The sequence below is a fragment of the Punctularia strigosozonata genome (assembly GCF_000264995.1).
Source record: "Punctularia strigosozonata HHB-11173 SS5 unplaced genomic scaffold PUNSTscaffold_23, whole genome shotgun sequence".
NCBI lineage: Eukaryota > Fungi > Basidiomycota > Agaricomycetes > Corticiales > Punctulariaceae > Punctularia > Punctularia strigosozonata.
This window is the reverse complement of record NW_006767455.1, coordinates 1-15,243: the sequence shown is the minus strand read 5'-3', so window position 1 is coordinate 15,243 and position 15,243 is coordinate 1. Positions and strand designations below refer to the sequence as shown.

At 57.9% G+C, this 15,243-nt stretch overlaps 5 protein-coding genes across 5 annotated transcripts; 1 reads left to right on the top strand and 4 right to left on the bottom strand.

The window, feature by feature from the left end:
- Positions 1-2,465: 2,465 nt before the first annotated feature.
- PUNSTDRAFT_146940 (uncharacterized protein) lies at positions 2,466-5,430 on the bottom strand. Its single transcript, XM_007389026.1, has 3 exons — positions 5,290-5,430; positions 4,944-5,222; positions 2,466-4,872 (listed from the first exon to the last, which is right to left on the bottom strand). Exons 1-3 carry the CDS (start codon positions 5,384-5,386, stop codon positions 2,729-2,731), a joined length of 2,520 nt encoding a protein of 839 aa, XP_007389088.1. The 5' UTR covers positions 5,387-5,430; the 3' UTR covers positions 2,466-2,728.
- A 201-nt stretch (positions 5,431-5,631) lies between these two features.
- PUNSTDRAFT_109207 (uncharacterized protein) lies at positions 5,632-8,381 on the top strand. The gene is made up of 8 exons (XM_007389025.1): positions 5,632-5,702; positions 5,753-5,785; positions 5,901-5,991; positions 6,180-6,194; positions 6,290-6,492; positions 6,843-7,222; positions 7,304-7,756; positions 7,933-8,381. The coding sequence occupies exons 1-8, from the start codon at positions 5,652-5,654 to the stop codon at positions 8,237-8,239; spliced, it is 1,533 nt and encodes a 510-aa protein (XP_007389087.1). The 5' UTR covers positions 5,632-5,651; the 3' UTR covers positions 8,240-8,381.
- Positions 8,382-9,519: 1,138 nt separating this feature from the next.
- On the bottom strand, positions 9,520-10,275 carry PUNSTDRAFT_77752 (uncharacterized protein; the record flags this gene model as incomplete). The annotated part of the gene is made up of 1 exon (XM_007389024.1): positions 9,520-10,275. One exon carries the CDS (start codon positions 10,273-10,275, stop codon positions 9,520-9,522), a length of 756 nt encoding a protein of 251 aa, XP_007389086.1.
- Positions 10,276-10,605: 330 nt separating this feature from the next.
- PUNSTDRAFT_26126 (CENP-B protein) lies at positions 10,606-11,396 on the bottom strand (the record flags this gene model as incomplete). Its single annotated transcript, XM_007389023.1, has 2 exons — positions 10,606-11,104; positions 11,191-11,396. Coding segments are annotated over 2 exons (705 nt in total), but the record flags the coding sequence as incomplete, so codon positions are not given.
- Positions 11,397-11,465: 69 nt separating this feature from the next.
- Positions 11,466-11,678, bottom strand: PUNSTDRAFT_34244 (uncharacterized protein; the record flags this gene model as incomplete). The annotated part of the gene is made up of 1 exon (XM_007389022.1): positions 11,466-11,678. A coding segment is annotated over one exon (213 nt), but the record flags the coding sequence as incomplete, so codon positions are not given.
- Positions 11,679-15,243: the final 3,565 nt, after the last annotated feature.

Here is a 15,243-nt window from a genome sequence, read left to right as displayed (position 1 = left end):
GCGCAGCCCTTGGACTCTGTACTTGTGGCAAATGGCTTTCTTCGAGGCTTTCTATTGCGATAATCATCATCTCGTTTATCTGCAAAATGGTAATCGGATTACGTTTTGTCAAGTCCAAATGCTTGCATGATACCGATGGCCGTGTTAGGACTGCCTCCATAAGCCTGTGAGCAGCTTGCAAGAGCCTTGCACGGATATGATTACCATCACTGACCATACTATATCCGTTGCTATGACAGATGACAGGTCTCCGTCCGCTCGAGATTATCTCTGCTCTGATATTTTTCCTTACGGGTGTTGGGCCTGATACAGTGGAGTCCTGCCTGGCTGAACTGCCCAATCTCGGAGGTGCGCTGGATATCTCTACTACAATCAGTCTTCAAGTGACAGCAAGCTTCATATCTTCTCACTGCTTATGACAGGGTTCAGACGATCCAACGCGTCACGCATGGAATGCTGCGCACTCGAGAGTCAATGTACAACTCCGACTGCACACCAAGCTTCTCTTTTCACTCATGCACATCTTAACATGACCAACTTACGAACCTTCTCAGGGCTCCGGCGGGTCTTTCACCGGAGACACGCTAACGCCACAGACTTTCTAGGGTCGGTGGGCACGCCTCGCTATTCGCGTCTATTACGCAAAAGCGACCCTAACATGACGCGGTGCGACGTCCGCACTCGGATGCCTTGTTCTCAATCCGATCCTTTTGCACCGTTCCCTCGCTTCAAGTTCTAGAGGCAAACTGGCTTTCTTGCCGCTCCTGTACGGCGGAAATAGAACGGCTCTCTTTATCTATCAGCGCATGCCGTGAGTTAGCAAGCCAGCTACCGCTCAATTTCGACTGAAGGTCTGTATCCTGACGCTTCCTAATACAACCTTCGAGTTTACCTAACTCAAACCTCGTCAGCGGATAGCCGCTGGCGGCGGAGCGAAGCTTCAATCCGTCACGCTCGTCCGCGAGGCGTGGTCGTCCTTCTATCCATTTTCAATCCGGAACTCGAACCCCACCTTTTCTCGAAATGCGGTGAAGAGCCATCCAGAACCTGGGCTTTAGGATTCGAGCGCGTCACGCGCGACGTCGGTAACGGTGATTTCTCGGCGCAGTGCGAACGCCTGTCTCCTTCCGGAGCTTAGCGCACAGGCCATCTAGCAAGCTCTCCCTGTACCCTCCATTCACGCGCGAGGGCGTCCGATTGCACCCAACTCTCCCCGAGAAGCTCGGGAGAAGTTACCGGCCAAGCCCACGCGTGACCGCATCCTTGGTCGAACGCTGCACGGGCGAGGGCTTCTCTCGGTCTACCCGGCGTGCAGGGTGAGACTCGGAGGCCCAGAAGGAACGTTTGCGGTATGTTAACTCGAGCATGCCCTTGGGCAAAGAAGGGCACGGATGAAACTCCGCAGGGAACGCGCTGGGTGCTCGATTGCAACTCCGCGCGCGCCAGCACCCCGGCGGAGCGAGAACATCGAGCCCCGTTCGTCCATGCTCCTTGTGCAGATATCACTCCCTGAGTGCTTGTGCGATATCAATCAGCGGGGCGCTATGTTCTGACGTAGGGGTGATGGTGTGTCATCTCGCATGCAGATCACGTTTGAGCACCGTGCTTTGCGATACTTATCTTCTCATCACATAACGCCTCATCGCAAGTCGCTGTCTGTGGTGTATCTTTGCGGTGTCTGTCGTTCGCGTGTGGACACTGTGCTATGGATCAGCGACGAAGACGCCGCAAGAGCATCTTTCATCACTGATCACATCTTACGGCACAACTTATACCTTCTCTAACGCGAAACAGACTTCACCGGCGAGCGTCCCTTTACTCCTCTGCCCGAATTCAGTTTCGGATCCCCGAGCTGAGATACCGTCGTGACGGACCGCCTCCACCCATCGGCGGACCTAGCGCGACCCCACGTTCGCAAGCCTATATCCAATGCACGACGTCACGCACGCGCCGCTCGAACCAACTATCCAGCACCGCGCTCGAAACACATCCAGAAGCCCAGACCGGTGCCGACCCCGTCTCGACAACACGGAGCCGACCGGTGACTTGTATGTCGTCGAACGTTGGAACTCAATGCCTGGTGCGTCTATACTTGTAGCGTTACCGTTCCTAACTCTCTCCACCGCGCACTTCTTTTCATGAACTGCGTTCCCGAATATAGACCGCAAAGGGAGGGAGGCGAGAGGCCGTTGATCGATAGATGGGAGTCATCATGTCATCTTGATGCTTGGATAACTAGCCTCGGGCCCCTGCTTCCACGGCCTGGTATAGTACCATGAGCTCGAGCGTGTCTGAATAGTGTGTCGAACGGGTCACGAAGGCAATCATATTTACGACCACAAATCAGAGGCAACGGAAGTGGACGAGACTCGCGATGATCAGGAGCCCGCTCGGTTCAGTCGTGAACAACATTGGAGAGGATGTTACCACATGCATAATAATTATGATGATATACACAATGAATCGCTTCTTCGAAAACAGCTATTGACCGACCGACCAAACAACAACGCGGGCGCGAATGACAAAACAAACGACGAACCGACGCATGAGTACGAATCTGCTCCATCACCAGAGAGGGAGATAGAGAGAGGGGGGGAGGGAGGGAAGGAGTCAAAAACAAAAAATACGAATCCACCACACCATTCGACAAGCGAAAAGAAAACACACGAACAACGAACAAACAGACAGATCGCTCTCGTCGCCTCGCCGATCCTCACCTCACCAATCCTCACCTCACGCCCAACACCCGCTCCGCAGCCCTCCCCACAAACCCCAACATGTTCCGACTGCTCCTCCGGCTCTTGTTCTCAATCTTCGCCAACTCCTCCTCCCAAGCCCTCACGTCCCGTCCGTCCACCGTGCGCGGCGTGCTACTACCGCCGCTGCCACTTCTCTCCGCCCCTCCCGACCTGATCCCGCCGGACGACGAATGCACGTCGCCCGCCCCGGGCACGTAATAAAACCCATGCGACATCCCGCCCGGCGCGCCAAACGCCCGCGCGTCCAGGGTGCTCAACCTGTCCCTGTCCCTGCCGCCGCCGCCGTTGCCGCCGTGGTTGCCGTCCTTATCCTTAGCGCGCGCGGCCTCTCCCGCGCTCGTATGCGGCCGCTTCAGCCGGGGCGTCTTCGCCGTCTTCGGTTTCGTCGTCCCGGACGCGGACGCGGACGGCGCCGGCGAATGGGGGTGCGGGAACGCGAGCGGGGACGGGTCCACGTTGTGGTGCGGCGACCGCGCGCTACTAAACGGACCGCCGCCGCCGCCGCCACCGGCAGACGAGGACGAGGACGACGCGGCCTCTTTGAGGCTTTTCGGGCTCGTCATCGGCCGGATCGTCCGCGCAAAGAACGACGACGGCGACGGCGACGGCGGTTGCACAACGCGCGCCGCTTCTCCTCCTCCTCCTCCCCCTCCCCCCCTCTCGTGCTCCCCGTCCGGCACCGGGGACGACGGCACCGTGCGGTGGCTCGACGAGCTGCTCGGCTCCCTCTCCCTCTCCCTCTCCTTTCCCTTCCCCACCTCCGCCTGCTCCGACCGCTCGCGCCCCCTCCTCTTCCGCCTCGGACTCCGGCTCTTGCTCTTCGCCCTCTCCCTCACCTTCGCCGCCCACTCGTCGTACCTCGCCAGCGCGACCTGCCGCTCCGCCTCGTTCGTGCTCACCACCAACACCTCCCTCTCCGCCTCGTCCACGTCCAGCTCGACCGTCTCCAACTCCCCTCCACCACCACCAGCGCCAGCGCTCCCTCCTATTCCTCCTCCACCACCGGCACCGCCACCGGCACCGCTCGACGAGGAGGAGAAGGACGCGGAGGAAGAGGCGGAGGCGAAGGAGGACGAGGACGCCGGCGGGAGGGCGAGCGTGAGCCGGACGCGGAGGAAGAACCGGACGGAGCAGAGGTCGGTCCGGAGCGTTTCGCCCAGCGACCAGCGCGCGTTCGATTTGGCCGCGGGCCAGTGCAGGGTGAGCGTTTTGGTCCAGACGTCGGAGGGTGCGTTCCCGCTGCCGCCGTTGTTGTTGTTATTGTTGTTGTAGGGCGAGGAGGAAGACGAGGAAGAAGAGTACGACGAGGAGGGCGAGTAGGGCGACGTGGGCGAGTACGGCGAGGTCGGCGGGTGGGGCGGGTAGTAATAAGCAGAAGAAGACGACGACGACGAGGCGGGGATGCGGGTGAACTTGTCGCCGGAAAAGTCGGAGGAGATGCAGGTCGTGGTCGCGCTGCTCGTCGGCTGCGCGGGCGAGGGCGGCGAGGCGGGCAAGAGCGGATCGTGCGAGGAGACGTGCGTGTACGCGGCGTCGTCGTCGTCTTCGTCGGCGTCGGCGTCGTCCATGCTATATCGTCCGCCGCCGTGGTGGCGGTAGGTGTGCGGGGAGAGGGTGAGCGTGGAGGAGGACGAGCCGGTGACGGTGGCGGTCGAGCGGAGGTGGTCCGGGTCCGGGTCGTCGAACGGCGACGGGGTGGACGCCGAGCCCGAGCCCGAGCCGGAAGAGGACGAGGAGGCGCCCTTCGTCTCGATACGGCGCTCGACGGTGACGGACACGCTCCGGATGCGGGCGGCGGGGTCGGCGCATTGGACGAAGAGCGGGACGGAGAGCAGGTCGTTCGGGCCGATCGCGGCGGCGGGCACGGCGAGGCGGTAGCGGAGCAGCGCGGCGCGCGTCTTGGGCGAGCGCGCGGTGTCGAGCAGGGGCGGGACGGGCTGTCGAGGGGCGTGTTGCTGCGAGTCGGAGGAGGCGACGGAGAGAGAGGAGGGCGAGCGCGCCGAGGCGGAGGGAAGGCGCGGCAGAGGCGAGGGCACGTCGTGGCGGACGAGGTGGAGGTCGAACGACTTGATCTGGCGCGAGCCGAGCCCCGTGAGTGGGGCGTGCGTGAGCGCTGTTTCGAACGAAGCGCATGTTCGTCAGCATATATGCGGTGTAGGTACGAACGATGGGAGGATGACGCACTGGCTTCGATCTTCCACCCGACGCGGTAGTCGTGAAAGTTCATCGCGCTCGGCGCGCGCGTGGACGCGGGGAGGACGATGCGAAAGGGGTAGTCGCCGTCGCCGAGGTCGGCGAGCGGGACACCGGCGGGGGCGGCCCAAAGTGTGGTCGCGTGTTCGGCGAGGACGTTCGTCTGGAGCACGCCGCGCTTGCCGATGCGCTGCTCGACGCAGCGCACGGCGACGACGAGCGACTTGGCGGGCACGGGCTTGCGGTCGTCGCCCACGACGGTGCGGACCACTGCGATTCGGAATAAAGTATCAGAGATGCCATTTTCGGGTACGATGGCGCTGGGGATGCGACTCACGGCCTTCGACGCGGACGGGGGTGAGGCCGAGGAGGCCCTGGTAGGGGAACGCGCGGGCCGAGTTGCCCCGCGGCGACGCGAGCAGCAGCTGGACCATCTATCGCGCGCGACGGCGGCGGCGGTCCAACGGCGACGAGCAAGGGTAGCGGTGGGGCGGCGGAGGAGGAATCGAGAAGCTGGGTCGCGCCCGGGCGGAGACCATTTTGTACTGGACGGGGGCGAAGGACATCAGTCCGAGAAGAGAAGCCAACGCCCCGGCGTGCCACATGGCCCCGCGCCCAACACCTCCGTCGCTCACGGCGTCGGCCACCCACTGACGATCCCCTTCCCCTCCCGCCGTCCCCCCTTCGTCGTCGCCCGCCATGCCGCGCTCGTTCTACGTGCCGATTCTCATCTCGGGCATGCTCATCACGGTGCGTGGCCTCCCCGCTCCTGTGTCGGGGCGCTCTGACGCGTCTCGCAGGGCTCAAGCAACTCGCTCTGGAGCAAGTGGCAGGCACGTATTCTACCCGCCCTCATACGTTACCTACACCCTGCTGATGTGCACCCTTGTCTCACCTCTGCCCTTCCCCCCCTTCCCCCGCGCCGTCCTCTCGGAACCCAACACCAAGGACATGCAATGCGTCGAGAACTGCAACGACGACGACCCGCGCAAGCACATCCTGTACGAGCAGCCCGTGTGGCAGACGCTGCAGATGTTCGGTGCGTCCGTCACCTTTGCCCAACCGTCTCGCGTCGATATGACACTGACACCAACACCGTCGTAATCGTCACCCTCCCTTCCGGCGTTCTTCGCCCCACCGCTTCCCGATCCGGTCAAATCCCACCCCGCTGGCCCGTCACGATCGTCACGTTCCTCCGGCCTTCTCTTCTCGCGCGCTCCGACCCAGCCGGAGAAATGCTCTGTGAGCCCATCTTGCCGCTTTCAGCCATCACGCACGTCACACTCACCACCCGTCACATATCGCTCGCTATTCTTGCCTCCCTTTGGTTCATTCAGGCTTCCTGCCGGTGCTCTACGCCTGGGCTGCCGCGCGCTACCGTCAACGTCGCATCCAGCTCCCGAGCGAAGACCCCATCGCGCGATCCGTAGACGACGAAGACGATGCCTCAGCGAAACCGCAGCCCGCAGGCCGGGCCCTGCGCGGCTGGGCCGTGCTCCTCCTCTGGCTCCCCGCCGCCTGCGATCTCACCGGCACCACGGTCCGTCCTTTCGTCCTTTCGGTTTCCATTCTCTGACGATCCTGCCTTTTTTCCTTCTCTTCTCTCTCTGTAACGTATACACCGTTTTGTCGCCACCCGAATGCATTTCATCGACGTCCGGGATCGCTGCGACGGACGGACGTCGGTCGCGATCTGCCTCCGTGACGGCGGCGTCTTCTTTCCTTCCCCCCTCCCCTTCCCCTTCCTTCGTTATTGGAACCGCTCTCCACGTGCGGGCGATCCCGCTCTGTCTCCTCTGTGTGGCGCTGCTCCCGCATCCTTGCCACCTCCGATCTATCGTTCTGCATTGCGACGCGGCCCGACCACGCGATGCCCGGATCCCCAAACAGCTGATGAACGTCGGCCTGCTCTACACCCCGGTCTCGATCTACCAAATGACCCGCGGCGCGCTCGTCCTCTTCGTCGGCACCTTCTCCGTCATCTTCCTCCGCCGCCGGCTGCGCGCCTACCAATGGCTCGCCCTCCTTACCGTCATGACCGGCGTCGCCCTCGTCGGCCTCTCGGGCTCGATGGTCAAGGACGCGCTTCGCGACGAGCCCGAGTCTCTCGATAACAACGCCGGAGGGACGATGCTAGACGCCGTCGCCAGGGCGCTGATCGGGGCCGAGGCACCGACCGGAGGAGATCTCCCGCCGCCCGAAAAGGTCGAGCGCCCGGAGGCGACCAAGGTCCTCATCGGCGTCTTCTTCATCCTCTTCGCTCAGATCTTGTGCGTACTTTCCCTCTTTTACCCTCCCGCGTATAATTCAAAAAAAAACAAAAATCCTGACCCGTTCTGTCGATGGTAAAGCACCGCGACCCAGTTCGTCGTCGAGGAAGTCATCCTCTCGCGCTACGCGGTCGCGCCCCTCGTCGCCGTCGGGTACGAAGGCCTCTTCGGCGCGCTCTCCATCCTCCTCCTCATGCCCTTCCTCGCGCTCTGGGGCCCGTCTTCCCCCTCCTCCCCCTCTCCTTCTCCCTCCACCCCCTCGACCCCTTACGAGATGTGGTTCGACCTCCCGCGCGGCTGGCACCAGCTCGTCGACACCCCCAGCGTGCTCTACTCCGGCCTCGCCATCGCGCTCAGCATCTCCCTCTTCAACTTTTTCGGACTGAGCGTCACGCGGCACGTGTCCGCGACCGCGCGGAGCTTGACCGATACCTGCCGGACGCTCACCATCTGGATCGTGTCGCTCGGCTTGGGATGGGAGAAGCTGCTGTTCCCGATCAGCTTGCTGCAGGTGTCCGGGTTCGCGCTGCTCGTGTACGTGTTTCTTTTCTTTTCATTATTTGTTTTCGTTTCTTCCCATTCGATTCTTTCTTCCCTCCCTCCCTCCTTGGCTGTTTCTCTCTCTCTCTCTCTCTCTCTCTCTCTCTCTCTCTCTCTCTTGGTGGTTTACTGATTTATGCTCTCGTGTTCTTGGGTTTTTGATGTGTTAGGTACGGCACGTTCCTGTTCAACAACCTCGTCGCCTTCCCGATCAAATCTCTCCGCCCGCCCCCGGACGCGCCCGAAGAGGCGGCGGAAGAGACGGAAGCGCTCCTCGACGAGACCGCGACCCTCCCCGCCGACCTCGGCCAAAGCGGGTTCGACGTCCTCCCGCCGCACTCGCCCGACCACGCCAATCACCCCCCGAGCCGGTCGGGCTCCCAGCGTTTGGCGGGGGCGAGCTCGGGAGGGGCGGAGGCGGCGCGGCCGAGCGAGGAGAGGGGGTTCGATGTGGCCGGGACGGCGACGGGTCGGTAGAGACCAGCTGAAAAGGTTGAGAGAGGCTCTCTTATACGGCGACGTTTTGTTGGGTGTCTCTTCGTGTGTTACGTTTCTTGTTTCTTGTTCATCGTTCTCGAGGTAATGGAATGGAAAAGCCTCCCCCCCGGCCGATTGTGGCTTTTTTGTTTGTTTATGGTGAACCTCGCGTGTTTGGTAAAGTTTGGGCAACCCTTCCCGTGCGTTGAGAACCTTGCCCAGTTTTTGCTTGCTTGGGTGTACGGCGTGACGCCGCCGAGAGGGTCTTGAGGCAAAGCTTTACTTACTCATGAGGTAAAAGATGCTAGCGCCACTCGAGCTCCGTGTCCGGGGCTTCCTGCCAAGACCTGCAAAGGCGCATCGAATGTCAAAAAGGATGGAGCATGATATGACACGACAATTATGAACCCTCGATCTGCGTCTTTGATCGAATGCCAACGAACAAAATTTCGCAAGGATCTGCGTTGGGGTTGGCGTGACAGGACGGTTCCGACCGTGTTCGTTCAGCGAGCGACGTCACGCGTACGGGAACTCGGCAAGGATCTGGGTTAGGTCGAGTTGAGCTCACGCGAGAATGCGGCAAGGTTGTGTGTAAGTAGTATGTCCCGGTTCCCGGTCTTCGCGATTGGGTTGTGTCACGCATGGGTGGTTTACTCAAAATCGCCGGACGAAAACCGGAGGCTCCGTCATAATGAAAACCCAAGATCCCTCCGATAGTTCCCGGGACGATAAACTCGGATGTGGGTGGAGTGGAAATCATTTGATTTTTTGCATCGAGATTCCCGTCGGCTCGGCACCGACGCGGCTGTGCCGCGCCGGCATCATCGCACGGTAACGTTGCAGGAGTACAGTGCCTCACCGGACCTTTAGACGCCAAAAATGTCTCAGCCTCCTGAAAGCCTCTGACTCCGTCTTTCCTTGTAATAACTGCACCAGCCTGTAGATACATGTCTGATATATGCTATAGAATATTTGTAGCCCGATCTATGGCGTCGAAAAATTGCTTCGAGCAAAATATGGGTGGTAGGTCGTTGAGGCCCGTTATTACTCCTTTAGACACGGTCCCACGGTCACACAGCCACAGTGAACGCGCGGCGACGCCGGTTTTGCACCGACTCCTCTCGACCGACGACAGCACCAACTGCTGCCCAACACGCCTCTAGAGCCTGTCTCAATTGCACAAAATCACCGGAAAGACATACAAATACACGCAGACACGCATAGGACACCATTAATCCAGCAAAACTAGATGATACCGCCGAAGAATCACCAGCTCTGGCCTAATCAGTCTCATCTGCACTCTCTTCAAGCTCGGTTTCATCCGACTCTTGCTCGGAATCATCATCTGTGGTCTCGGATATCTTTGGCTTTGGTGCCTGGGCTTCGACTTTGCCAAGTTTGGGCTTGCAAAGGTGTAGTTTCCGCTTTTCTGCCTTCGCATTGGCCTTCTCCACCTCATAGGCCTCCATCTCATCTTTGAATCTCTGTCTTTGTGCCTTGTTTCTCTCCAGACGTGCCTTTTCATCTTCTTTCCACTTCTCCATGAGCTTGGCCCTCTTCTCCGCTAATTTTCTTCGCCTAGCTTTGGTCCGCTCCGTCTCTAACTCGGCTTCTTCGTGATCGATCACAAGTTGAACAAACTCATCACTGGTGAGTAGCTTTGGCATTCCGTCCCCCATTATCCTCTTCTTCTTGCCAGCTTTGTCTTCCTTTTTCTCCTGTGTCGCAAGCTGTCGACGAACTCGTTCACAGTAGAGGCTTTGGAGCACCATGCCGGCTTGTTGACCCAACAATTGCCCTTTTAGATATGCCGCATTGACTTCTGACTTGTGGAGTGCATGTTGCAAGAGTGCTTCACGCTCCGTTTCCGGACTTTTGGTGAGCAGGTCTGCATGCTTCGGCTTGACTGGTGAAATAGTAACAGGATCAATCGTAGGATGTGGCCGATCGGATGTCAACGGGGAATTGGATAGAAGGTATGCCGCTGATGTCTTCGACAGTTCATGAAAGACGGGAGCTAATTTCGTTGGGACCATAAACACAGGTTGATTGCCCTGACGTGGTTCGCCATCCACATCATGCAAACCCTGCCGCGGGTCAGGGGCCATAGGTCCCGCTGCCTGGTTTCGGTTTGATAGGGCTCTTGACTGTTTGGGGGTTGCGGGTTCCGCTGCCTGATTGCGGTTTGACCGGGCCTGAGCTCTCGACGGATTGGCGACCATGGGTTCCGCTACCTGATTGCGGTTTGGCCGGGCCCGGGGTCTCGACGGTTTGGGGGTCGTAGGTCCTGCCGCCCGGCTAGGGCTAGATGAGGCTCTCGGTGTCTGCGGGGCAGAAGCGAGCCGGTCAAGAGCATCAGCCAAGATGCGGACCGGGGTCGGCGGCGGCACAGGTATGTGAGCCCGCCGTGATGTTTCTTTGGCCGGTGCCATGGCCTTCTTTGATATTATATCTGGATTGTAAGGCCATACTCCGGTCTTCTGAAATGCCATCTGGATGTTGCTTGGAGTCATGGCGCGCGCATGCGCAGCACTGTAGACAGCAAGGAAATTCTCCTTGGATATGATGGCACCATGTTCACGTTCGTAGGCATCTCGCTCCTGTGACCAATAACGTTTCAGGGGGCTGAAAATCACGACGTCGAGTCCCTGGTATACGTGGGTGGTATGGGATGGATAGCAGAGGATGACAATTCCGGCTTCACGGGCATATTCAAGGAAGTCACGGGTGTAGTGCGAGTTGTGCCCATCAACGAGGAGAAGACGAGTGCGTCCATTTGCTTTGTCCCGTGTATCGTTGTCAAAACCTTCGATCCACAGACGACCAATCTCGCCTGTCGTCCACCCTTTCTTAGCATACCCAATACTACTTTTTGTGTAAGTAATCATGTTGACTTCATCATGATCAGTGCTTACCGTGCCTCTAGCGGGTTGTCCTGACCCCATGTAGACTGATATGCTTTGCCTTTGAAGATGACGGCGGGTGGACCTGCGGTGCCATCGGCACAGATTGTGACAATCACTGTCATATTCTCCCGTCCACCGCTGCGCTGCTGATGCTGATGGTAGGTGCCAGCAGCACCAATAACCCGTTCTGTTCTACCCTCACCCGCTTGGAATCCCGTCTCATCTACGGCATAGATGCATTCCCCGTCAATATTCTGCTCCGCAAGCACCTGATTCAAGAGTGTGAACCATGCCTGATGCGTGGCAGGATTGACAGCACGGCCCCGTTTGCCATCCAGAGGACGTGACCAACACTTTTTCAAGTGTTTGTTGTTTCGCTCAATAAAACGATCGGACCAGTTGATGCCGAGACCATCTTGAGGAAAGCTACCACCAAGGCGTGCACGGAGTATCTTTTCAGCATGATCTTGGAGCCGGCGACGGCTAAGAGGGAACCCTCGGGAAGCACATTCCAGAGTATAGGTGACAATGATCTCGTTCTCCTGGGCTGTCAGCCAGCATTTGAGAGCATTGAATGCATCTAATGACATGACTCCATTATAACGATTGGAAAGGGTCTGATGGTTAAGCTTGATCCTCCTCCCAGTCTCGTTGAAATACTCATCCGAGACCTCATCGCATACGCCGCGAAGACCTTTCTTGGTGGTATCGCTGTTATGTTTGTCTAGCTCCATCTGGTACACATTGACCGCTTGCTCGTAGAGCATATTCTTCTCATCCCTGACCGTCCTCTTGACTCTCGTTGCCTGAGTGGCTTTGCTGGCCATAGCTTGTGTGCGGATACAAGGTGTGTCGACGGCGAGGATGCGCTTATCGCGATGGGCCCAGGTGGCGTGGGAATCTAATGCACAGCCACTCTACGTTACTCTCACTGCGCCAGTGGAAATGAAACGTCTCTATAACATCAACCGGAGCATATCCATGTGTCAAACTTTGTCTGAGGGAACTATCGATGCTTGAGAATCGCTTGGAAGTTGTTTCAAGGAAATCAGAGAGGTAGAGAATGCACCAGAGACAAAACAAAATTCAAACAGCATCATCACACCCACTGTTCGATTTTTAATTACTGCACGGTGCAACATTTGTACGGTCAAACTGTATGTTCTAGTAGCTACGTGTCAGAGCTACTTATATAAAAAAAATCAAGGTGAGGGAGTGCGGGGTTGAAGAGAAAACTGCCCGTGTCTAAACGACCGGTGGTGTCTAGAAGACCGGTGAGGCACTGTAGGCCACTGCGCTTTCTGTCCTGCTGATTCCATACGAAGCGCGAACCAAGCTAAACCAAGAAAATCGAGCTCTGCGAACGAAGCATTGCTCGATACAACGCGCCGCGGCAGCTGTTGGTCATCGGGGTTTCTTTGGGGAATAATTTCCCCCCACGCGACCCACGTTGTGATTCGTGATTCATCGGTCTAGAGGATGGATAGCGTGGCGGGGGGCAGAATAGGAATGGCAGAAGCTGGCTATAGGCGAAAGATCGAGATAACCACGTGTGAGGACGCCTTGCTACAAGTTACTCGGTGTCACGAAGATTTCCAGAAGGCGCGGAAATTCCTGGAAGAAGGCCGCGATTTCTCAGCTTGATGACTGCAATACGTTTTGACAAAGATAGTTTATGCGTGTCGTGTCGCTCTTGGTCATCTCACGACCCACGAAGACTAATTCGATGCTTCCTACTCGGAGGAGCAGCAAAGAACGGATCGGTGGGATGCAAGGTCCAAAACGGCCACGAAGGCCGAGCGAGGTAAAAAATTGTTTTGGATCTCCCGATGAAGGGCTCTCCGTATCTCTCGAAGAGATCGGACTATGCAGGTTGGTGTAGGGCACACTGGAACTGCGCTAGGACACAATCAGTGCACAATGCACGAGCAGGAAGACTCGCCAACACTCACCGAGGAATAGGATATGGCTACGGGCCATCGCCAGCTCCCAGATTGGGCCGACATCCACTGAGATACGATGAGAAGCAAGCCACCATGCTCAGGAAACGGCCGCGCGTCACACGGTGCACGATTGAGAGAGGCCGCGCGAGTTCCTCGCCGGTGTGCCAATGGAGCAAGGCCGTACCCGACAAGGCGCTGAAGAGTCGTGTGGCGCAGCATAGAGCGCCCTGGGAACACGGTGTACACGAGGCGGTGAGCAGATGGTTCCCGATGAAGAGCACCCCAGCCCCTCGGTGATGGTGGTTTTAGCGACCCACGGGAGACGCTGGCGGCGACTAGTGCCTTGATGTCACCGATGACGGTGTAAGCTTAACGGATGTAGCCAGAGCAGTGAGTCTTGCATATTGAGAGCATATCAGGGTCCACGACGGCCAGTCACGATACCCAGGCGCAGCCCCGTAGTACAAAGATGAACACAGCGAGGTCACTTCGTTGCCTGAAAGAGCACAAGGTCTAGAGCATCAACAGCGAGAGCATCCGTGAGTCACCAGCAAGATCGGAGTTCTTTCTACGAAGGTTCTTCGCACGAGGGGACTTTGAAGGTTGTTTCTGCTTCGCGAAGTTGCGCCTGGCCAGATTGGTCCACCATCTACCACGCTGCCGTGCATGAGCCTACCGTTGCGCGTGGTGATGAGGATAAGAAATCCGGACCGAGCGCACTGCCGCGGTAGCCGAGGGAAGGTAGATGGGGCCAGGTCGGAGGCGGAATCATGCTGAGTGGGAAACGGTCGACAATACCAGATCCTTGAGGGTCGAGGATGCCTATTGCAGAACAAGACGGTATAGCCACGAGGCGAGAAGACTGACGAGCGAAGCTTGACGGCCATCTCTGGTTTTTTCACAGGCGAACTCGATAGCGTCCAGGTCAAGGGCAGAGTAGCACATGGTCCTTCCGCGGTGACTGATGCTAAGGCGCCCGGTCTTCATCATCAGCCGACGATCGGTCAGGCACAGTCTTGCACAATCTCAATTTTCCACGCCTTAAATGAGGCAGCGAGAACCTTAGGTGGATTGGCAAATGTGTAACCAGCGGAATGTTGCCTAGACGAGTCCACAATACTCCGGTGTTCGCAAGCAGATATTAGCTTGATGAACCCGATGGCCGCTGACGCTTGCTGAGTCCACATCAAGAGCTCTCCTCGATCGTCTTGGCCATAGGACGTCGAAGGAATTGCGCTGTTGTTGTGCAAGGATGTCGATCAGGCCGGCCAAGACGTCAAGGAGAATCGTCACCACCGTTCTATCCGATGAGTTCTTTCCATGGTCGACCGACGTCACCGAGCCAGCATCGCGAACTTGCAACGAGATCGCAGGATTAAGGCAGGTCCGTAGGACGAACACACAAGGTATCACCGAAACGACCGCCAGAACTCAGACCCACGTAGATCGTCAGACGCGTAGCCCTCGAGGTTAGCACTCGATCCAGCTACAGCCGACCCGATCGCTTCGCGACGCCGCGGATAGTGTCCTCATCGTCCACCAAGCGGCGATCCGTAGGATAGTGCAAGCGATAACGCTCAGCGAAGATATGGCATACAAGATCGAACCGATCTCTAGCCGTTTATGCATCATAGCCACTCGACTGATCCACGCAGAAGCCACCGGCGAGTACACAGCGACCACGACACATGACACATTTAAGCGAGTTCCTGTTGTTCACACCTCAGGTTACCTTTTCCACCCCCTAATTACACTTAATTCGGTCACAAAAATATGTACCTAGTGAGGCCTGCTGGACAATGGACAGGTCCTACGAAAATGGCCAGCGCCACTGCTGGGCAGCATCTGGACCGTTCCAAGGTGTCCAGCAATTGTCCAGTCATATTCAGCCCTGTATGAATTGTCCAGCTGGCAGAGAGTGGATAATCCTGCTTGGAGTGAGGTATAAATAGCACATATAAAGCCATGTTAGGGTGGCTGGGGTCCCAAACTTAAAAAAAAGTTTTTTGGGGACCTTGCAACGCATGAGCAGGGCTATATTCTTGGCAACTAGGCCAGGTTTCTTCCATCATATTTCTGCAGCATGGTCAAGATTGTGCACTGATTAACCCACAAAAGTACATATGATGGTGTAGTGCGGACCGGCGGGTGGGCT